The sequence below is a fragment of the Zalophus californianus genome, chromosome 4, assembly GCF_009762305.2.
Source record: "Zalophus californianus isolate mZalCal1 chromosome 4, mZalCal1.pri.v2, whole genome shotgun sequence".
NCBI lineage: Eukaryota > Metazoa > Chordata > Mammalia > Carnivora > Otariidae > Zalophus > Zalophus californianus.
In genome coordinates, this window is record NC_045598.1 from 99,705,167 (window position 1) to 99,729,299 (window position 24,133).

Below are 24,133 nucleotides of genomic sequence, written 5' to 3' on the forward strand. Positions count from 1 at the left end.
AGAAAGGGGTTGATTTTCATTCTTATGCATGTTGCTGTCCAGTTTTCCCAGAACCATTTGTTGAAGAGACTGACTTTTTCCCATTTGATAGTCTTTCCTGCATTGTCTAAGAATAGTTGTGCATCCATATTTTAGTTTTCTATTCTGTTCCATTGATATATTTGTCTATTTTTTTGTGCCAGTACCATACTGTCTTGATGGCTACAGCTTTGTAATATAAATTGAAGTCCGGAATTGTGATGCCTCCAGCTTTGCTGTTCTTTTTCAAGATTGCTTTTGGCTATTTGGGGTCTTTTGTGGCTCCACACAAATTTTAGGATTGTTTGTGCTGTGTGAAATGCTTTAGGTATTTTGATAGGGATTGCATTAAATCTGTAGATTGCTTTAGACGTTTTAACAACAGTCATTCTTCCAATCATGAGCATTGGAATGCCTTTCTATTTCTTTCACACTATAAATATTTTCAAATGCAGTACTTATAAATGTGAAATTAGGAACATTTGTTTTAAATGGAATAATTGTGTAATAACTTAAGGATTAAATCAAGAATAAGGAAATCACTGAGGAAACAGCAGCAGTATAGTTGATAGTAGAGTGTAAATATCTTAATCTGAAATCATGATAAGCTATGTTCAGAAGGGATAGGATGTTTTTAGTGAATGTGTGAGATAATGGATTTAACACATAATTTGTTAGGCAGAGAATGACTTCAAGTGCTGGCTTAGAAACAAATCAAATATAAAATTAAAAGACAAAACCTCAAATAAAGCAAAAATACTAACAAATTCAGTGGGCTCTCTAACTCACTAGAGTACTACAATGTTTTGCACAAAGTAAGAAAAAGATTATAATGACCCAATGGAATGATGTTTCTGCAGAAAAGGAGCTACATAGTAAGGCAGACAGTTGGATCACCATGATCTACACATAGTTTGAAGGCTATATAGCATAGAGATTATCTTTTGATTTTGTAAAGCTTTTTTTTTTTTAAATGTGTGTGCTTATATCTCTGTAAAATGCATGGGAACCCACAAAATTTCCTAATTGGTTCTTGGTTAAATGACATATTATTTTGTGGTTTGTAAGGAAATAGCTTCCAGTTGGAGAATTTGTTCATTAGATGTGGGGTAAAGAAATCCTTCAAGATGTCCAGTAAATGGCCCTTTTAAGACTGTTAAGTTCTGAAGCACACTGAGTAGTTCCACAATCATAGGATTCATAAAAATATCATTATGTGGAAAACAAAGAGGATTCCTTGAGAATTCATGCTTTTTTTGGGCACCAACTAACAGACTTATTTGCTAGTTAACAAGGATAACTGAAATATATATAATTTTATATATACGTGTGATTATATGTAAAATTATATATATGATAAATTCTGTTTCAAATGTCAAAGCACTGTTATTTTCTATGTATAAGTGATTATATATGTACATATATGTAAACACACATTCATGTATGTACACTTACACATATATTCCCACCTTCCAGGAAAAGTGGGGCATTAAATCAAAATGTGTTTATCAACAAGTGAGCGTATTGAGGATGGGCAGACGCCCTTGGTCATGAGACAGTTATCCTTGCTTTTGTGCTTATTTTACCTGGGGCCATCCCACTTGGTCCATAGTAACTTATTGAGAGGAAGATCCCATTTTCTAAGGTGGCTGAAAAAGATCCAAACTTGCTGACAGCTTTATTATCTGCATCTGATTTTTCTAAAAGACAAATTCAAGTCAAGGACATTTCCATTTTATTAAAAAGAAATGTAAGCAAAACAGTGAAAAGTGGAAATCACATAGATAACGAGGATATGATTAATTAAATTATTGATATGTATGTATGTACCAATGAATTATTATGAAATCATTAGAAAACTTTAATGAATAGGAAAGTGTTCATGATGATAAAGTAAGAAATACACTACAACAGAGGCTACCGCTGGGGTGGTAGAATTAGGGGCAACTGTCATCTTCTTTAAATATTCTTATATTTCCTAATTTTTTATAATAAACTACATATTCTTTTATCAAACAAAACAAAGAAAAGTAACTTAAAAATTTCTGTTTTAAGTTCTTGGGTACATTCAAACTTGTCAAACACTGTGCTCTTAAGTTTGGAAAATACTGGGGCCATAACTGAATTTATTAGTAAGATTTAGTTATTTATCTTATTACTAATTTGAGTTTAAAACATCTTATTAATTAACTCTTCTCCTTTTGCAGGTATAACCCATGTCACATTGGGCAGAGAGCATTGTTTCTCCAGGTGGTGTTTCCTGGAGATGTTAAATAGTGTTATCAGGAAGTTTCATGGTATATAATCAATGGACATCCACCTGGAGTTCTCATCTACTAGCAAGTGGAGACTATCAAGACCAAATGTAGGATTTTTCTCTTGTCCTTGCAACCTAAGAAATTTGAAAGCATGGGGAGAACTAAATGATAGAGCACAGAAGGAAACCCCAGCATTTGTCGTGAATATTGGAGAAAAGCTAAAACTTCAGTAGAAATCAATTAATGCGGACCTGAGTCCTAGAGACTGCACTTGATGCAAGTTGTATAAAACAAAATTTGGGCCAGAATGAACATTGCAAACACAATGTTGCTACGTAAATGTAGCCAGCTACAGACTCTGTATGACAACTGGAATCAAGAGCTGGGCATCCAGAGAAGGCAAAACCAAGTTGGCAGTCCACTATACATGTGCTGTGTATACAATGTAGGTACACATTACCTTAGGGAAAATAAATATAAGCAGAATGGCAAAACACTTTCCTTACCATCTGGAAAAATGACCCTAGTTGCTAAGTGGAAGAGATGCATGTGTGTTGCTGTCGGATGGGTTTGACACATTGCTGAAATATTAACCTCCACTGACACAGAGATGCTGCTTACCTGTGTCAAGATTTTGCTCTTCCTCTCTTTTTTCTTTCTCATCTTCTGAAGAACAATCCTCTTCTTTTTTTTCCTTTTTCACAATTTTCTTAGGGTCTTTTAAATGAATTATAAAAGTGTGCTTGTCCTTTTTCACTGTCACCTTGATAAAAGTTGGCCCTGGGGAAAATCATGGGATAGAAGATGGGCTGCTGCTGATGCCCCATTAAGGTCCTTACAAGACATCTAAATAATGCAGCATAGAATGTAAGTAAGGGCATGGAAACATTTATGGACATCACTATTTTACAAAAAGATGCCTAAAGGAATAAACTGATGGTGGTATCCCAGAAATAAATGGCAGGTGGATCAGGGAGATGTTTGCAGACTTTCTAATCAAATTACAGGAGAGAAAATACATTGGTTGAGGCTAATGTACACCTATACTCAACTTGATGATTAATAACATGAGTTAGGGGCGCCTGGGTGGCTCAGTTGGTTAAGCGACTGCCTTCGGCTCAGGTCATGATCCTGGAGTCCCGGGATCGAGTCCCACATCGGGCTCCCTGCTCAGCGGGGAGTCTGCTTCTCCCTCTGACCCTCCCCCCTCTCATGTGCTCTCTCTCTCTCTCTCTCTCTCTCAAATAAAATCTTTAAAAAAAAATAACATGAGTTAGTTGATGCAAAAGGGTTTTACAGCTTTTAAAGAATTACATCAATGTTAATTATAGTAGTTGTTATTGTTAGTAGCAGCAAATCAGAATTTTCCAAATGGCACATTCCCTCTTCTAGTGTTCTGACTCATTTTTTGTCTCCTTTCTCAGCTTTTCTCTTTTTTTGTCCAACTTATTCTTCACAACTTTGATTGAGCTATCTTCTGTCAAAAATTGATAGGATTAGGGTGAAAATACTGCACTTACTGTGACTCACCTGAAACTAATAAACGTGTGCATATATAAATTTCGATAAGCACAAGGAATAGTCATGGAAAATAGAACATAGCATTACACAACTTGAGTCCAGTAGTTTTCTCAATTATGTGATTCTGAGCTCCATTTTTAATTACTATTAATTGTACCCTATACCCAAGGATGATATTAAAAATGTCAAATATGAAAACATATAAATATGTATACCTATACATTAATAACAATCCCTGTCCTGTTTTAAACAAACAAACCTTATATAATAAAATGGTCTGACATTTGATGTAAGTTGCACCACCAACCATTGTTTAAATAATTTGAATGACTTTCAGGCCTTTTTATTTAAAAAATTATTGATGTGACCTTTTGTTTGATGTGGCAGTTGCTATCTAATGATGCTTCCACTTGAGCCATGATTTCACATTGGGAACAGCATCTAACTTTTGCAATGACTTCCTTATTAAATTGATAGTTAGTAGATGACAAGAAAGAAAGAAGCAAAGAGAGAGGGATTGAGAGAGAGAGAGGAAGGGTGTCAGGCAGAGTGTGGGGGTAGGAGGAGCCCGTGTTGCTTCTTGCTGGGGTGCATAACCTTGTGGACATTAAATAGGGCCCTGCTCAAATTCCCTCCACACTGACCACCTCACAGCTCTCAGAGGCAATAAGCTATCAAATAAAGCCCAGGTTCTCAAATCCACCTGAGAGATCTTTAACGCACAGTGAAAAGATAGGCCCTGCAAAATCTGCTTCTTGGGAAGAGTCACACATTTCCTTTAGGGGTTTTCCAGACTAGGTCCTCCTCACTGCATCCCTAAGGCTCCTCTCCCACTCAAAGACTTCTGAATCCAAAAGCAACTTCTCTGTAGCAAAAATAACTGGACCTTGGCAGCAGAACCCCAAGCTCTGTGCTCCAGAGCCCAAACGAGAAACTCGCTCTCAATTCACAGTATGTGCTTGGTTTCTGAGATAACACTATGTGCTGTAATTAATATTACTAATTAATTATTTGCTTATTGTGGTTACCATTATAATATCTCCAAATCGTATAGAAATATTTTAAGATTTTAACAACTAGAATGTTCATAAGAGTGTGTCCCAGCTAAACTCTCAGCTGGCTTGTGCCCTGCGGTCAATTATAACAGAAGCATGTAAAGTCTGGAAATGTTGACTGTGGTATATAATAAACAAAACTGGGCACATTACCACTCTCACCTATCATATGCAAGGGTACGAGGCCTGAAGTTGATCTGAAATGGGTTAGTATCTTCCAAGCTATTAACCAGCTGCATTCAAAATGTACCTTTTCCAAATGTTGTTTTCTCCACTTCAATCTGCCCTCCATCCGAAGGATACAGATAAGAATTTGTTCCTGAGATTTGGATGGGTATATCTCCCATATTATATCCATGAAACTAGAAGGGAAAACATCAGGCTTTGAGTGTGGAACTGCAATTGACAAAAATCAACTCATCAGTGTGAGCCAGTTAAGGTTGCTATCAGCTTAATTTCTGCAAAATGAATGTCTGTCACTTTGTAGACTCCCAGGACAGTGTCCATATTATCTTTGGTACCTCCTGTGATATTACAAGGACAGGCAGAATTAAAGGAGGTCCATGATTTCAAAACCTGTTCACTGGAGCACCCTTAGAGCTAGTGCAGATCAAATCACTGTACTATTGAAGAGCGGTGGGAGAAGAGATCAATTTCTCTTTCACTGGCTATTAATATTCTGTTCAAAGTGAACTGATATATTAAGGAATGTTGACACATTGTACTTTTTTCTTGACACTTTATCCTTCAGGAAGTCATATGGTAAAGACATTTTTTGCTAAGTGTTGCTGATAGAGCTCCAAGTAATTGTGATACATGCTAAGGCCTGAGAAGTGGCTTAGAGTAGCAGCTAGAAAGGACAAGGGCTGTTACATTTCTGTCCATCTCTTTCCCATTAGGTCATCCTCATAAGACTGCCTGAGGGACAGGCTGGCAAAGGGAAGATTTTACCAAAGCCTACAAGCAAAATACATGGGTGCCTACTCAGCAAGGCTTGTCATCTGAGACAAATACAGCCAAACTTTGTGTTCACTTTGACCTTTCACAGTTGCTTTATTTACATTAACCTAAATTAATGTTTTTGTGTCAAATCTCCATTTTCTTGCCCTTAGTAACCTAGTTTCATGGCACTCAAGAAAAGCTGGCCTGAGGGTATTCCCATCCTGTGACTGGCTACCTAGAAAGTCCTAGGTGTAAGAATATAGAGCACAGGTCCGAGATCATCTACGCTGGAAAGAACTCCAAGGCCTTCTGTGGTGTCAGTGAAGACTGACACAGAAGCTGTGTTTCTCCCAAAACAGTTAGTAAGAACCCAAAGAGGCTTTTTAGAACACTGATTTTACCGGATAAATGATCTCAGGTTCTGGTTGCTGGAGGGACTCCTCTGCTATTTCTGGAATCCTCATTTGTTCTTCTTTAGATTTCTCCTTGAAAACAGATTTTTTCTTCAAAGGATTACTCCCTTCTTTCTCTATCTTTTCCTTGCCTTTCTTTTTACCAGTTTCCTTACTCTTCTTTTCTGCTTTTTTTTCTTCCTTTAAGTGCTCTTCTTCTGCTAATCGATCTTGTTCTTCTTTCCATGCCTATAAACACATTTAAAAAAATTAACAGGATTTTGAAACAAATTAGATCCCATGCAGGTTCATTTTGGAGAATACTTCACATGCTTTTTTGTAAGTTGTATCTCTGACAAATTAAGATACTGAGCTAGAAACCTTGGCGTTAACCTTGATTCTCTTCTTTCACCCAACTTCTGTGTACCACATCCTGCCAAAGCTATTCAGAGATTTTTCTTTACTCAGCTGCCTCTCTCACCTTCTGTTGCACTTTTCTTTAATCCAGGTCTTCTCATCTTCATCCTGAACTATTACATCAGCCTCTTAGCTGGTCTCCCTGCTTCCTATACTTTCCCACATGAATCCAATCCCCAATTTAGGTCCTGGTTAGTTCAGCAGTATGGTGGACCAGATGTTCAAAGAAACATTCCTGGCATAAAATATTTCAAAATTGATAGATAAAATGTAAAAATCATCATTGTAATGCATAGCAGGGCCGGCAACAAAGTAAAAGGTATGAGAAAGCACTAGTCTAGTGAGGAAAATGAGTACTCAGGATAGAAGTTTCCAAGGGCTATATGCCCATCCCTGGCAGCCTGGACCTGAAGTTTTAATGGGTTACAGGGACTAGAGCAATAACCTGGGAGATCAGATCAGAGATCTCTGAATAGAGCAGGTATTTTAAAAAATGACACCTTCATTGGGTGAACTAAAAAATATCTTTCCCTATAGAGGAAGACCATTAATTCTAGCTTGCTTCTTTGGCCCTGTGTTAAAGGTGAGGAGGGCTGGGGGGAGTCTACCCTGAGAACTAATGACAAGGCTGTCCTCACATAGATTTGTGGCCAAAATATACATTACCTTAAAAATGTATTCTAAAAACGTTGTGGGTGGATATGAGCTCACAAATGAAAATCACAAATTTTGCGGAAGTAAGCCAAAAGCAAGAATCTGAAGAAGAAGCTTTCTGTGAAGACATATCTACAAAGACTGAAGATATTGGAATTATCAAATAGAGGATATAAAATAAGTATTTTAATCTGCTTAATCTTTAATTTGCTTAAAGAGAAAGAAGGATCCAAAATATAAATAGGAAACAAAAAAGTATCAAAAATAAGAAGGTGAGTTTGAAAGCTCTGTTAGAAATGAAATAGAACTTTAGAAAAGGCAGCATTTGAATAGATTATGGCTGAGCCATTTCCAGAGTTGATGAAAGACATGGATCCTAACATTCAGGAAGGCCAATGAGTTAAAAGCAGGAAGTAACAGTGGTGTGCTGACTTCGAAATAAGTCAGTCAGGGAAAGACAAATATCATATGATTTCACTCATATGTGGAATTTAAGAAACAAAGCAGATGAACATAGGGGAAGGGAAGGAAAAATAAAATAAGAGGAAGACAGAAAGGGAGGCAAACCATAAGAGACTTAACTATAGGGAACAAACTGAGGGTTGCTGGAGGGTTGCTATGTGGGGGGATGGGGAATGGGCATTACCTGGGTGATGGGCATTAAGGAGGGCATTTGAAGTAATGAGCACTGAGTGTTGTATGCAGCTGATGAATCACTGAATTCTACCTCTGAAACTAATAATAGAGTATCTATTAATTAAACTGAATTTAAATAAAAAATTAAAAACAAAAAACAGTTGTGTTCTGGACCTAGCTCATGTTGACTTGAAAGAGTTTATTGTTAAATTTTCCAGAATTTTATGAGCTGGTTGTTAACCACAGCAATATTTAAAATTAGACTATATAAATGCACAATCAAATAACATTAAAAACAAAGACATTAAATACTCAAAACTTACCACCTTCCTAATTACTTTGGTACATTTCACTATTATCTATGTTCTTGAGGTTATTTATATGAATTGTATCTGTATCATAGAAATACAATATAATGGTGTACTACTGCATATTGCTTCCAGTTCTGCATTCAGTGATGTCATATTAATAGCCTGAATACAGCCATGATGGGCATTTTTACACTACACATATCAGCAAATGCTACAAATTAGGGACCAAATCACTGTTGGTTATCTAAAATTATGAAAGTGGTGAGAAAATGTTAATAATGCAGATTAAATTTAAAAGTGTCATGTTTGGAGTTGTTACTTTGTAACTAGTTAAAAATCTAGTTTATACTCCCTGTTTACAAGACATGCTTAAAATATAAACACACAGGAAGGTGAAAATAAAGAGATGTAATTTGCCAATCAAATGCTATCTGATAGAAAGCATTTATCCCTTTGTTTCTCTTTATTAATTTTCGAATCAGTTTTCCAAGATTCATAAAAACTCTGCTGGGATTTTGATAAGAATAACATTGAGTTTATAGTATATTTCATTTCCTAAATTGAATGTTCTCACCCATGACCATTGTATATTTTCCCATTTATTTAAGTGTTAAATGGCCTCAATAATATGTTTTAATTTTCTCCATAAAGACTTTGCTTATCTTTTATTATTTTTCTTCACACCTTATAGTTTGTGTTGTTCTTGCAAATAATACTTGTTTTCTATTACATTTTCTATTTTTTCTTTTTAGATTTTTTTACTTGTTTATTTGAGAGAGCAAGCACAAGCAGGGGGAGGAGCACAAGTAGGAGGAAGGGACAGAGGGAGAGGGAGAGGCAGACCCCCCACTGAGCAGGGAGCATGAGGCAGGGCTCCATTTCAGGACCAAGGTTCATGACCTGAGTCAAAGGCAGATGCTTAACCGACTGAGCCACCCAGGTGCCCCTCTATTACATTTTCTAATTGGTTATTGCTGGAGAATAGGAACTCCAATGATTTTTTTCCATGTTGATCTTGTATACAGCAACTTGCCAACTTCCCTAATTAATTAATTTATTTTTTATTTAAATTCAATTAGCCAACATAACATCATTAGTTTCAGATGTAGAATTCACTAATTCATCAGTTGCATATAACACCCAGTGCTCATCACATCATATGCCCTCCTTAATACCCATCACCCAGTTACTCCATTCCCCCACTCACCTCCCCTCCAGCAACCCTCAGTTTCTTTCCCATAGTTAAGAGTTTCTCATTGTTTGCCTCCTTCTCTGATTTCTTCCCATTTGTTTTTCCCTCCAATCCTCTATGATCCTCTGCACTGTTTCTTATATTCCTCATATAAGTGAAACCATATGATTGTCTTTCTCTGATTGACTTAATTCTCTCAGCATAATACCCCCCAGTTCCATGCACACTGATGTAAATGGTAAGATTTCATCCTTTCTGATGGCTGAATAATATTCAATTGTATGTATATATCACATCTTCTTTAGCCATTCACCTGTTGATAGACATCTGGGCTCTTTCCATAGTTTGGCTATAGTGGACATTGCTGCTATAAACATTGGGATGCAAGCGCCCCCTTCGGATCACTACATTTGTATCTTTGGGGTAAATAGCCAGTAGTGAGATTGCTGGGTCATAGGGTAACTCTATTTTCAACTTTTTGAGGAACCTTCATACTGTTTTCCAGAGTGGCTACAACAGCTTGCATTCCCACCAACAGTGTGAGAGGGTTCCCCTATCTCCCCATCCTCACCAACATCTGTCCTTTCCTGACTTGTTCATTTTAGCCATTCTGACTGGTGTGAGGTGGTATCTCGTTGTGGTTTTGATTTGTATTTCCCTGATGCCAAGTGATGTTGAGCATTTTTTCAAGTGTCGGTTGGCCATTTGGATGTCTTCTTTGGAGAAATGTCTGTTCATGTCTTCTGCCCATTTCTGGATTGGATTATTTGTTCTTTGGGTGTTGAGTTTGATAAGTTCTTTATAGATCTTGGATACTAGCCCTTTACCTGATATGTCATTTGCAAATATCTTCTCCCATTCTGTCAGTTGCCTTTTATTTTGTTGACTGTTTCCTTTGCTATGAAAAAGCTTCTTATCTTGATGAAGTCCCAATAGTTCATTTTTACTTTTGTTTACCTTGCCTTTGTAGAAGTTTCTAGCAAGAAGTTGTTGTGGCCAAGGTCAAAGAGGTTGCTGCCTGTGTTCTTCTCTAGGATTTTAATGGATTCGTGTCTCACATTTAGGTCTTTCATTCATTTTGAGTCTATTTTTGTGTATGGCATAAGGAAATGTTCCAGTTTCATTCTTCTGTATGTGGATATCCAATTTTGCGAACACGATTTGTTGAAGAGACTTTTTTCCATTGGATATTCTTTCCTGGTTTGTCAAAGATTAGTTGACCATAGAGTTGAAGGTCCATTTCTGGGCTCTCTATTCTGTTCCATTGATCTATGTGTCTGTTTTTGTATCAGTGTCATACTATCTTGATTACAGCTTGGTAATAGAGCTTGAAGTCCGGAATTGTGATACCACAAGCTTTGGTTTTCTTTTTCAACATTCCTCTGGCTATTAAGGGTCTTTTTTGGTCCCATACAAATTTTAGGATTATTTGTTCCAGTCCTGTGAAAAATGTTGCTGTTATTTTGACAGGGATTGTATTGGATATATAGATTGCTCTGGGTAGCACAGACATTTTAACAATATTTATTCTTCCATTCCATGAGCATGGAATGTTTTTCTATTTCTTTGTGTCTTCCTCAATTTTTTCATAAGTGTTCTGTAGTTTTCAGCATACAGATCCTTTACCTCTTTGGTTAGGTTTATTCCTAGGTATCATATGGTTTTCGGCGCAATTATAAATGGGATTGACTCCTTAATTTCTCTTCTGTCTCATTGTTGGCATATAGAAATGCCACTGATTTCTGTGCATTAATTTTATATCCCGCCACTTTGCTGAATTCCTGTATGAGTTCTAGCAATTTTGGGGTGGAGTCTTCTGGGTTTTCCACACAAAGTTTATCATTCATCTTCAAAGAGTGAGAGTTTGACTTCTTTGCCAATTTGAATACCTTTTCTTTTTGTTGTCTGATTGCTGATGCTAGGACTTCTAGTACTATGTTGAACAGCAATGGTGAGAGTGGGCATCCCTGTCAGGTTCCTGAGCTTAGGGGAAAAGCTCTCAGTTTTTCACCATTGAGAATGGTATTCGCTGTGGGCTTTTCATAGATGGCTTTTATGATATTGAGGTATATACCCTCTATCCCTACATTATGAAGAGTTTTAATGAAGAAAGAATGCTGTGATTTGTCAAATGCTTTTTCTGCGTCTATTGAGAGGATAATATACTTCTTGTCCTTTATTTATGTAGTGTATCACATTGATTGATTTGCAGATGTTGAACCAGCTTTGCAGCCCAGGAATAAATCCCACTTGGTCGTGGTGAATAATCCTTTTCATGTACTGTTGGATCCTATTGACTAGTATCTTGGTGAGAATTTTGGCATCCATGCTTATCAGGGCTATTGGTCTGTAATTCTCCTTTTTGGTGGGGTCTTTGTCTGGTTTTGGGATCAAGATAATGCTGGCCTCAGAGAACGAGTCTGGAAATTTTCCACCCATTTCTAGTGTTTTGAAAGAGCTTCAGAAGAATAGATATTAATTCTTCTTGAAATGTTTGGTAGAATTCCCCTGGGAAGCCGTCCGGCCCTGTACTCTTGTTTGTTGGGAGATTTTTGATTATTGCTTCCATTTCCTTGCTGGTTGTGGGTCTGTTCAGGTTTTCTATGTCTTCCTGTTTCAGTTTTGGTAGTTTATATGTCTCCAGGAATGCATCCATTTCTTCCAGATTGCCAAATTTGTTGGCATATATTTGCTCATAATATGTTGTCATAATTGTATTTCTGTGGTGTTGGTTGTGATCTCTCCTCTTTCATACATGATTTTATTAATTTGGGTTCTTTCTCTTTTCTTTTTGATAAGTCTGGCCAGGGTTTTATCTCTCTTATCAATCCTTTCAAAGAACCATTTCCTAGTTTCATTGATCTGTTCTACTGTTCTTTTGGTTTCTATTTCATTGATTTCTGCTCTGATCTTTATTATTTCTCATCCCCTGCTGGGTGTAGGCTTTATTTGCTGTTCTTTCTCCAGCTCCTTTAGATGTAAGGTGAGGTTGTGTATTTGAGACCTTTCTTGTTTCTTGAGAAAGGCTTGTATTGCTATGTAGTTCCCTCTTAGGACCGCCTCTGTTGCATCCCAAAGCTTTTGAACAGTTGTGTTTCCATTTTCATTTGTTTTCATGAATTTTTAAAATTCTTTAATTTCCTGGTTGACCCATTCATTCTTTAGTAGGATGCTCTTTAGCCTCCACGGATTTGAGTTCTTTCCATATTTCCTGTAGTGATTGAGTTCCAGTTTCAAAGTATTGTCTGAAAATATGCAGGGAATTATCACAATCTTTTGGGACCGGTTGAGACCTGATTTGTGACCCAGTGTGTGACCTATTCTGGAGAATGTTCCATGGTCACTCAAGAAGAATGTGTATTCTGTTGCTTTAGGATGGAATGCTCTGAATGTATCTGTGAAGTCCATCTGGTCCAGTATGTTATTCAAAGCCCTTTTTCCCTGTTGATCTTCTGCTTAGATGATCTGTCCATTGCAGTGAGTGTGGTGTTAAAGTCCCCTACTATTATTGTATTATTATCAGGGTTTCTTTAATTTTGTTATTAATTGGCTTATATAACTGGCGTCTGCCAAGTTAGGAGCATAAATATTTATAATTGTTAAATCTTGTTGAATAGACCCTTTAGGTATGATATAATGTCCCTCTTCATCCCTTACTACAGTCTTTGGTTTGAAATCTAATTTGTCTGATATAAGGATTGCTACCCCAGCTTTCTTTTGATGTCCATTAGCATGATAAATAGTTCTCCACTCCTTCACTTTCAATCTGGAGGTGTCTTTGGGTCTAAAATGAATGTCTTATAGACACCATATGGATGGGTCTTGCTTTTTTATCAAATCTGATACCCTGTGTCTTTTGATTGGTGCATTTAGCCCATTTACATTCAGAGTACCTATTGGAAGATATGAATTTAGTGCCTCTGTATTACCTATAAAGTCACTATTTCTGTATATTGTTTCTGTTCCTTTCTGGTCTATGTTACTTTTAGGCTCTCTCTTTGTTTAGAGGATCCCTTTTAGTATTTCTTGTAGGGGGTTTGCTGATCACAAATTCTTTTAGTTTCTGTTTGTCATGGAAGATTTTTATCAGTCTTTCTATTTTGAATGACATACGAGCTGGATAAACTATTCTTGGCTGCATATTTTTCTCATTGAGTACCCTGAATATACCATGCCAGTTCTTTTTGGCCCACCAGGTCTCTGTGGAGAGGTCTGCTGTCAGTCTAGTTTCTACCCTTGTAGGTTAAGGATCTACAACTGTTTTGAGCTGCTTTCAGGATTTTCTCTTTATCTCTGAAATATACAAGCTTCACTATAATGTTGGGGTGTTGATTTATTTTTATTGATTTTGAGGGCGGTTTTCTGTGCCTCTTGGACTTGAATGCCTGTTTTCTTTCTCAGATTAGGGAAGTTCTCAACTATGGTTTGCTGAAATATACCTTCTGTCCCTCTCTCTCTCATCCCTCTTACTCTTGGACCCCAATAATTCTAGTATTTTTTGCTTTATGGTATCACTCATTTCTTCAAATGCTCCCTTCATGATCTAGTAGTTGTTTTTCTCTCTTTTCCTCAGCTTCCTTACTTCCCATCATTTTGTCTTCTATGTCACTGAATCTCTTTTCTGCCACATTTACCCTAGCTGTTAAGAGTGTCCACTTTAGAGTGCATCTTAGTTAAAGCATTTTTAATTTTGGCTTGATTAGATTTTAGTTCTCTTATTTCTGTAGTAAGGGATTCTCTAGTTATGCTTTTTTCAAGTCCAGCTAGTATCTTTATAATCATTTTGAATTCTAGTTCTGACATCTTAATTATATCCATATCAATTAAATCTATGGCAGAGAGTATTACCTCTGGTTCTTTCTTTTGTTGTGAATTTCTCTTTCTAGTTATTTTGTCCAGAGAAGAATATATGAATGAGTGAACAAAATCAAAAATATTAGCCATGACTCCAACGAAATATGCACTAGACAAATCCAAAGAGATAGGAAATCAAAAAAATATATATATATAAGAAAGAATATAATCTCACAGGTGGACAAAACAGGGTGATCCACTTGGTCCTAGGTGTATTTTGATCTATTAGAAAACACTGAATCCCAAAATTGTAAAGAAAGAAAAACTCATATATATATATATATATATATATATATATATATATATATATATATATATATATCTCATATATGTAAATATATGTATAAAAACTCATATATAAATAAAATTGAATACAGTGAAAGGAAGCAAAAAATGAAGAACATATCCATAAATTATACATGTAAAAATGAAAATTTAGAAAAGACTTAAAAAAGAGTTGATAAAATAAGAAACTAGTTGGAAAGGAAACAAAAGAAAAAGACAATTTTAAATTGAACGACTAAAGAATCATGAGATGAAACCTCGAATTCTATATACTATTTTCCCCTAGTACGGGAGATTTCCATTCTGTGTGATCCATAAACTTGGTATTAGCCTGATGTTCCTGCTGGTCTTCTGCGGGTGGGGTCCTTTGCCTTGATTCTCCGGTGTCTTTGCCTGGGTGGAGTTGCACTGCCCCTTGCCAGGGGGCAAGGCTCAGTGTAAGCTGCATCAGGTTGCTCTATGTGGCTTTTTTTCCCTGAAGGCTTTCCCCTCCACTTTAGAGGATGGAAAAAAAAAAATGGCAGCCACCCAATCTCCAGCCCCAGAGCTGAATTATCATGGCCCCCACTCTTTCATTGTATGGCTGAATCATACTAGGCACTCCACTGATGAATATTTGAATGTTTCTAGTTTGGGAGAATTAAAAAATAATGCTGCAAGAACAACTTTGTCCATGTGTCTTGGTGTACACATGCATTCATTTTTATTAGGTATATACCTAGGAGTGGAATTGTTAGGTTAAAAAGAAATTGTATGCTTGATTTTAATAGGTATATCCAGTTTTCCAAAGTAGAAGTGCCCACTTATATTTCAACCAGCAGTGTATGAGAATTCAATTTGTTTCACATCCTTGCCAAAATGTGGTATTATGTCTTTCAAATTTTGGCCAAAAATGAATGATCTGACTACATAAAAGTAAAATATTTCTGTATAAATAGAAACATAAATGACACTTATTAATAAGGAAATTGTTTAATACTTTACATTATAGACTAATAATATTGCTATGAAAATAAGTTAGATCTCTAGATATTATCTGGAAGTGATAGTCATGATATGTTGCTAAGAAAAAAAGGTATGTGGCAGAGTAGAAAAAAAAATACCAATCTAAATCACAACCAAACAAATGAAGACCCTCTTTATATTTGTGCATGCTTGCATGTATGAGTATAGAGCATACCAAATCGTTATTATTTCTTATTTTCAGGGGCTTAGGAGAGCCAAAGTAATTTTGATTTATTAAAAGCCATATATCAATTTTGTAATTAAAATTCCAATTAAAAATTGGAAAGAAAAACCAAATACCTGCAGCAGAAACAGACAGTATACTAAGTATGAACAAGGCACTGCCCTGGATTTTGGTTATATAAAAATGAATGACACAGAGTCTTTAAAGGTTTATCTCCTGGAGAAGGAGACAGATTGGTGGAGAGACTGCTTTTTCATTGCAGATTCAATTATTTCTGAGAGTTTAGTAAAAAAGATCACTTCTGTTACACCACACCAACTCTCTACCACACAATAAATTTGAATTTGTAATGATTCAGTGTCATTTGCCTTTCCTTGAATTACCTTGAGAGAGCCTTCTAAAATGAAAGGAATCTTGATTTCCTTCTCTTCTTGATCCACTATCTCTGTTTTGCTCATTCCTTTGCTACCTATAACCAGAGAAAATTGAACTTCTTAGTAACTCTCTACAACAAAGTTTCACAGAAGTACCAAATTTCTGGATTATAGGGGATCTTAAAGGCTATCAAGTCCAACTCTCCATTCATTCATCCCTCACTCTTTCTCGCTGTCTCCAGAGTGGATGTCTGAAGTGGAACTGAGCTCCTCCAGAGATGAGAAGTCACCGTTGTCCTCATCGTTGTTGGTGGAAGCAGTGCATTCCATCCTCACTGTGTTGCGACCTTGAAGCTTTTATTGAAGTGGACTCTCTCTCCCTACAGCTCTAACCTAATTAATCCTAGTTTAACCCCTTAAAAGACCACACAGAACAAATCTAACTTATATTGAAGCCCTGCTCTTGCCATTATAGTCGTTCCATTTTGAAGATTTACAACTTTCTTGACTTAAAACGTCTCAAACTGAATGCAATACCTACCAAGTGTGTTCCCATCCCAAGCTGACCATTATCTGGATTTCCCCCAGGCATCTAAATGGTAATTAAGCTTTTGATTCTGTTCAGAAGCAGAATAAAGAAAAGGCAGTCAACCCACAATTTTTCCTGCTCATAGACAAGTGTGGTCCTAGACCTATTGTGAGAGGGTGGCCCTACCTCTCTTTTTTATATAGTCCTATCCATCATTCCAGGTACTTAGGGCTGTCCTTCTGTGCCACCATCAGGAGGAAGCCCAGGCTGATGGATGGATTGATTATATAAGCATTTTGGTGGATGGTGACTGATTCATTACCAACTTGGCTTTCTAATTTTTATTTTAAAAATCAAGCCAGCACAAATTCCTTTGGTAATTGACAGAAGTTGCAAAATCTTTGGAAAATATATAGCTTTGCTTTTTTACGAGAAATCACTCTCAACTTCTGCTATCAGAAATAATATTATTAACATGGAAAACATTACCTATGCATGAACCTAGTGAGATATCCCTATTTTCCAGACAAGTTCCCTCATTGCTTTACCTCTTTATCAAGTATCCTTCCTCTTTTTTTTCACCCTCTTTCCCTTCCCCAACAGCATCAAAGCCATGGAAATGAACAAAAATAAATGTATGTATTGATCCCAAATCCTGTCAAGTGCCTGTCAAAAGCCCCCAAGAATCCTTTTTCCCTTTATTTTTAGGTTCCTACCCCCAATTAGTCTTGGGACTCTTCTGCTTGCTCTTCTAAGAAAGGTCTTGTTTTAATCTCACTTTTGGAATCTATAAGTATTCTAATGGAGAGATACTGACTCTGAATTTGCCTCATATATTGTCAGTAAATCCTAGATAGCTGAACCTATCAACCCTGCCAAAATAAAGACATCTGGCATTTCCCTAACATTACATTTAATCTGCAGGACAGATCGAATCTTCTAGGTCTGGCAGGAAGTGGCATCAATATAAGACAAATATTCCATTATCCCATCATCAACCTCATCGTACTTGGAATGCAGCTATTCTATTTTTTAGAGAAAGTAAAGAGTCACAGAAATTTATAGGCAACTCTTTTTGATACTTAAGTATCCAGTCTTGATTACATTAACAAATAGGAGGATGTCTTTGGACTTTACATGTAAGTTCAATCATGTTACTTACTTTTAGATTTTTTAACAGCATTAATTTTGCCAGGAGAAGTGATTTTGGCACCAGCAGATTTCAATTCCAGCTCAGCCTTTGTCCTAGCGATTTCCTCAGCCATTTTAGATTCCTGATATATGGCTTCTTCTTTCACGATCCAATCTTGAATGGATTTTGCCACAAGTTCCAAATAATTCCTTAAAAAAAAAGCAAAAAAGAGCAAATGACAATTGAGTTACTATTAATTATAATCAATCAATACTAAAGATACCAACTGTGCAAATGAACTTTTCAAAAATGAACTGATCCTAAATTGCCCATGTAACAATGCAATAGACTCAGATATATCCTAGATGTAATTTGTACAAAGTTGTCAGATACAAATATCCAGTGAGCATATGAAAAATGCCATCTTCATCCACAATTAAAGACATACAAATTTAAAAATGAGATGTTTCCAGCCCAGTAGAGGATTAAAAAATTTGATACTCTCAACACTGTTAGCTGGAGAATAATATGGTGCAATCTCTTTTTAGGGAAATTTTATAGCATAATAGAAACTCTTTTAATTGATGACAGCTAATGACTCACTGGATTAATTGAAATGCTCCAGTCTTTCTATAAAACTTACTGGCCTGCAAATTTCCACACCCTAAATACTGTGCCCTACACTGCTTGTGCACACCAGCGAGTTGTTGTTCACCAGGAGTAGGTCATATCTGTTCCCAAACTCATTCATTCTATTTATGTTGATGATTGTACTTATTTTTAAATGTTATGTATACTTATAACATATGAATGTCCCGAGAGAGTTGTTTCTGAGGAAATAATTTGAAATATTTAGGTTTGACAATCAAGATCAGTTATTGTCAAATTGTGTGAAAGTTAGGGCCTAAGGCTTGAAAAATAAAATTAGAGGGATTCTATACTCAGGTTATTTCACAATTTTCTTTCATTCTCGATCCCTTTTAAGGAAATAAACTGAAAACTGTAGACTGTGAGTTATGGGTATGCAACATCTTCATTGGGAAGGGAAAAGACATCTCAAACTCAACCTGTTCCCAAACTGACTGATCTTCCTCTCCAAACTGCCCTGTCAAGGTCAAGCTTTTTGTCATCTTAGCTGATGGCAAGTCTATACTTCTAGTTGATCAGCCCAAATGCCCTGAGGGCATCCTTGACCACTCTTATTTTCTCATACTCCTCTTCCAATCTGTTGGGAGATCCAAATGGTTTTTTAAAACACATATTTAAAATATATTCAAAATCTAATCACTTCTCACTTACTTCACTGTTATTTTCCTGGTTTAAGCCCCCATCACCTCTTGCTAGAAAGGCTGCAGTAGCCTCCCAAACAGTCTCCATGTCCCTCCTCTTGACGCCCTGTAGTCTATTCTCAACACAGTCACCAGAGAGATTCTTTTCATTCTTAAGTCAGATCATGTCTCTCTCCAGTTCAGAACCTTTCAATGAGTCTGCTTTTCAAACAAAACCTAGAGTTCTGGCTATTTTTCTATGATGAGGGAACACAACCAAATCAGTATTCAAATGAAATGACAAAATAGAGAATATTTCAGCATGCAATGATTCAGGAATTCACCAGCCACAGATACTTTCTGAAAGAATTACTCACAAATGTACTCCAGCTGCATTGAAAAAATAAATTCAAGAAAGAAGACAACATGGGATATAAATAAAAGGGCTGAGAAAAAAACAGTACAATTTGTAATTAAATGTAAATAATTATTTGTGTTACTTGCCTGTGATCAAAAAATATTACTTAATAATTGGAAATAAAATTTGGAAACAAAATTTCAAAATGGAGGTAGGCTATTGGCTGGGAGTAAGTGGAAATATGTTAAAAATTTTAACATTTTCTGTGAAATGATATTAATACTCATTAACTCCAATTATGATATAAAATATTTAAATATGTGATTTAAAAGGATAACCTCTAGAAGGATACAAATAGAATGTATAACTTTAAAAACATCACACACTAAGAATGAACTAAAAATCCAATCTAACAAAAGGAAGAAAAGGAATTATTAATTCTAAAGGAGAAATATACTTATTAAATGCTAAGAATGAGGGCAAAGACATTATTAATAAAAATAGAAGTGAATAGATTAATTCTTTAAAATACAAGGTTTTAGGGGCACCTGGGTGGCTCAGACAGACATCTGACTCTTGATTTTGGCTCAGGTTGTGATCTCAGGGACATGGGATAGAGCCCCTGTTGGGCTCTGAGCTGGGCATGGAGCCTGCTTAAGATTCTCTCTCCTCCTGCTCCTCCCCCACTACTTCTGTGGTATCTCTCTCTCTCAAAAAAATAAAATAAAATAAAATAGGGGCACCTGGGTGGCTCAGTTGGTTAAGCATCTGCCTTTAGTTCAGGTCATGATCCAGAGTCCTGGGATGGAGTCCCATATTGGTCTCCCTGCTCAGCAGGGAGTCCGCTTCTCCCTCTACCCTTCCCCCCTGTTCATGATCTCTCTCTCACTGTCTGTCTGTCTCTCTCTCAAATAAATAAAATCTTTAAAAAATATGGGTGCCTGGGTGGCTCAGTCAGTTAAGTGTCTGCCTTTGGCTCTGGTCATGATCCCAGGGCCCTGGGATCGAACCCCACATCGGGTTCCTTGCTCTGCAGGAAGCCCGCTTCTGCCTCTCCTCCCCGCTCGTACTCTCTCACTGTCTCTCCTACTCTTTCTCTCAAATAAATAAATAAAATCTTTTAAAAAAGCAAATGAAAAATAAAAAATAAAATAAAATATAAAGTTTTAAAATATTGTTATTATTATTAAAATCTTTTAAAAGACAGAGGATCTCAGAGTACCTGAAAAAATCCAAGCTGATATTTAAAAGACATGTAGCTACAAATCAAAGTGACGCAGAAAAATAAAAGGGTGGCAGATGGCTGGCTAGGAAGCCAGAAAAGGTCCAGATCCTTGATGACTCTGGTGAGTAGCTGCACTATCCCTGAGACACTGCCAATTCCAGATTTCTCACTACAGAAGAAAAATAATCCCCTTATTAGTTTAACCACTGTAGTCAGTATTCTATTAATATTGTGAAACATAATTCCTAGTTGACACATAAAATGATTGAGGAAGTTATATCAGTAATTTTTTATATAAAAGAGACTGTCCAGTCAAACGTGGTGAAATTCAAGGTCAAAAGCATTCAAGGGAACAAGAGGGATGTTTTATAATGTTGCTAAAACTTACAATGTATTAAGAAGAATGCTTCTAAAAATACAGATTCAAAAATAAATTTAAACATACATACACACACAGTACACATGCAAAACTGACAGGAGAAACAGACAAAATTATAATCATAAGGACAGACATCAATACATCTCTCTCAGGAATGGACATTTGAACATGAGAATAATGTTTGATTTTATTCTTTTTTTTAAAAAGATTTTATTTATTTATTTGAGAGAGAGAATGAGAGATAGAAAGCACGAGAGGGAAGAAGGTCAGGGGGAGAAGAAGACTCCCTGCTGAGCAGGGAGCCCGATGCGGGACTCGATCCCGGGACTCCAGGATCATGACCTGAGCTGAAGGCATTCGCTTAACCAACTGAGCCACCCAGGCGCCCTGTTTGATTTTATTCTAACAGACATCCAAAATCCAAATGCCATGCATGAAGTTGTAGAACAGTGTAAATTACCAAAAGTAATTGAAGAAGAAATAGAAATCCTGAATAGAAGAACTGCAAAGGTTGTAGATAATCTGTTCTTCATCTTTTCACACTATCATCTCTCCCACTGGGCCCTGCCATCCAGCCCCCAAGGAGCCACTATCTCTAAATGGTTTTCCATGTGAAGTGTTCCTACCCTTCCCAAAATCATGTCCTATATTATGTAAGCTGTACATGTAAGCAAAGGATTAGCACACGACCTATTTCCCCAGTTATTCTGTAAGTCCATTCTCCATCTTTCTGTATCCTTTTAAGCTAAAACAATGTACAAATAATACTAGATATATATTAACCAGCAGTGAAAAAAATAATGAAATATTCTCATCATTACTGAGAAGAGAGAGCAAAGCTTTAAGATCATGAAGAAATAAGGAGCTTGGAAGAAAAAAAAAATCACTGATTCCTAGAGGTCTCAGTTTGCTGAGCAACTGGCTGTGTGTTGATAAGTCACTCAGTTGCCCTACTTTTTTGAGTCTTCCCCAGATCAAGTGGAGTTATCCAAAATCAGCATGCAGAATGTCATGTTTTATAGTTTCTACTTGAAATCTTTCAGAGGCAGTTTTATTAGAACCTAAATAAATCAAGTGTAAGGTAATCATATCCTCACTAGACTTTTACTGGTCCAGGAATGATGACTGTCTTCTTTAGTGATACAGCTTGGTGCTTATCACAGTGGCTGGTATGCCTCAGACATTCAACTTGGTGAACTAAATTGAAGTTTTCTTTGACTTGAACCACCTTGCTTAGACTAACGAACTAAAAACCAAGTAACTAAGTAACTAACAAGCTAACTAAACTAAGATAGCTATTAACTAAACTAAGTTGGTTACCTGAATCCAACATTGGAGTGAAGAGCAATATTCCAATGTTCACAATGCAGACGTTGTATATTCATTGGATTATGAAAGACTAAAAGTAGAGAGTTGTCCTGGGTATGGTAATAAGAATCAATCCACCTGTATTGCTGGTTGGCTTCTTGAAGAACCTGAAATCAAAATATTTGCATTGTTGTGTCTCCCCCCACCCCAGAAGAAGGGTCTCCTGCTAGGGCAATCTCAGCCCCCTTATCTTCCTCTTTTTATTTCTACACTGTTAGTCTCACTGTTCGTGAGAACATAAGTGGTAGTTTTTTTGGGAGCTGAATTCAGCAGCTCTTATAGGAAACAGATACTAGGTTCCAGGCATAGAGGAATTTGCTCAAATGTTTTTTTTATTTAAGGCTAGGGGATAATAATTAAGTCAAGCAGTTATTTAACACTTCCCATGCCTTCAAACAGATCATTTCATTTCATCATCATTAAAAACCCCAGATAAATAGGTACAATTATTTTTGCCATTTCAATCTACTAAAATCCTCATTTTTCAGTGGAAATTGGGGCTGCGAGAGGATAAGAGATTCGTCCAACAACACAGAGTTCATAAGTTCTAGGACTAGTGCTCACACCATCCAAGTGTCACCATTTTGCATTCCAAAGAGTGCTTTCTACTATACCAAGCTGTAGTATAGAGAAACGAGGTGAGTAGTCTTTCTCATACACACTGTTCCAAATGACTTCTACCCCTGGCCTTTTCTAAAACATTCCACCCTCAGCATGCCCTGCAATTGCAGCTACCAACAGAGGGGCAGAGAGGGCAGGCACACTTGTGTCCTGCTTCCATTTCACTGCTAATCAACATAAAGAAACATGGCCACAGGAAAATAAATTAGATAGCTGTGGGTTGTTGTTTTTGTTTTCGTTTTCAACACCAATCTCATGTAGGAACTTTCAGTTTTCTACTCTTTGGGTGATCTGAAGTCATGGAATTGCATATCATGTGAGGAAGGGACTGTTTTACTTTTGCTTTCAATTTTACGCAGGTAACATTACTAGAATAATACATTGACTTCCCCAATCTAGTCCCCCGTATGAGAGTCTTTATGGAGTGGCATTTAAACTATTACATCTGTTCCCTGAGAAGTAATACCAGAAATACACATGTGGTGAATATTTTTGCGTGAATTGCTTTTGTTTTGTTTTTGTTACAGAGGGTACTATCCATTACTTTACTTTTTAGAAAAGCAAATTCCTTTTAGACTTTAAACCCCCAAACCAAATATGTTCTTTTCCGATGAATATATATCCTTCTTTCCATTAGAGAGCTCTGCAAAATTTGTTTTCATATTTACTTTGGCTGCTAGAATTTACAGCACCAAGTTTCTCAGAGCTATAGTTGCTCTCAATCAGTGCTTGACAAGTTTTCATATAATATCTTTCCTCTCCTTTTTTTTTACTATTTGGCTTTTACCTATTATTCTATATTAATATTGATGGTGCCATAAACTAGTTTTTTTATTAAAAATAAACACGTACTTATTGCAGCATTATCCACAATAGCCGAGATATGGAGGCAACCGGCACCTGGGTGGCTCAGTTGGTTAAGCATCTGCCTTCAGCTCAGGTCATGATCCTGGGGTCTTGGGATTGAGTCCCGCATCGGGCTCCCTGCTCAGCAGGGAGTCTGCTTCTCCCTCTCCCTCTGCCCCTCCCCTCTGCTCATGCTTGTTCTCTCTCTCAAAATAAATAAATAAAAATCTTAAAAAAAAAAAAAGATATGGAGGCAACCCAAATGTTCAACCATAGGTGAACGGATAAAGAAGATGTGATATATAGATA

The 24,133-nt window shown here is 36.6% G+C and overlaps 1 protein-coding gene across 11 annotated transcripts in view; it reads right to left on the bottom strand.

Moving 5' to 3' along the window:
- The window catches only part of SPAG17 (sperm associated antigen 17), a 237,836-nt gene that overhangs the window by 104,981 nt on the left and 108,722 nt on the right, over positions 1 to 24,133 (bottom strand). For 9 of the 11 annotated variants that reach the window (XR_003522719.2, XM_027609149.2, XM_027609136.2 and 6 more), the window contains 7 exons: positions 22,310 to 22,464; positions 17,790 to 17,968; positions 16,108 to 16,193; positions 6,196 to 6,435; positions 5,103 to 5,214; positions 2,898 to 3,056; positions 1,605 to 1,718 (listed from right to left, as the gene is read on the bottom strand). Coding sequence is in view for 10 of the 11 variants with exons in the window: in XM_027609149.2 (XP_027464950.2) it covers positions 1,605 to 1,718; positions 2,898 to 3,056; positions 5,103 to 5,214; positions 6,196 to 6,435; positions 16,108 to 16,193; positions 17,790 to 17,968; positions 22,310 to 22,464 (1,045 nt within the window). In the remaining variant the exon portion in view is untranslated. The remainder of the gene's footprint in view (positions 1 to 1,604; positions 1,719 to 2,897; positions 3,057 to 5,102; positions 5,215 to 6,195; positions 6,436 to 16,107; positions 16,194 to 17,789; positions 17,969 to 22,309; positions 22,465 to 24,133) is intronic. The other 2 variants (XM_027609139.2, XM_027609164.2) reach the window with 2 other exon arrangements.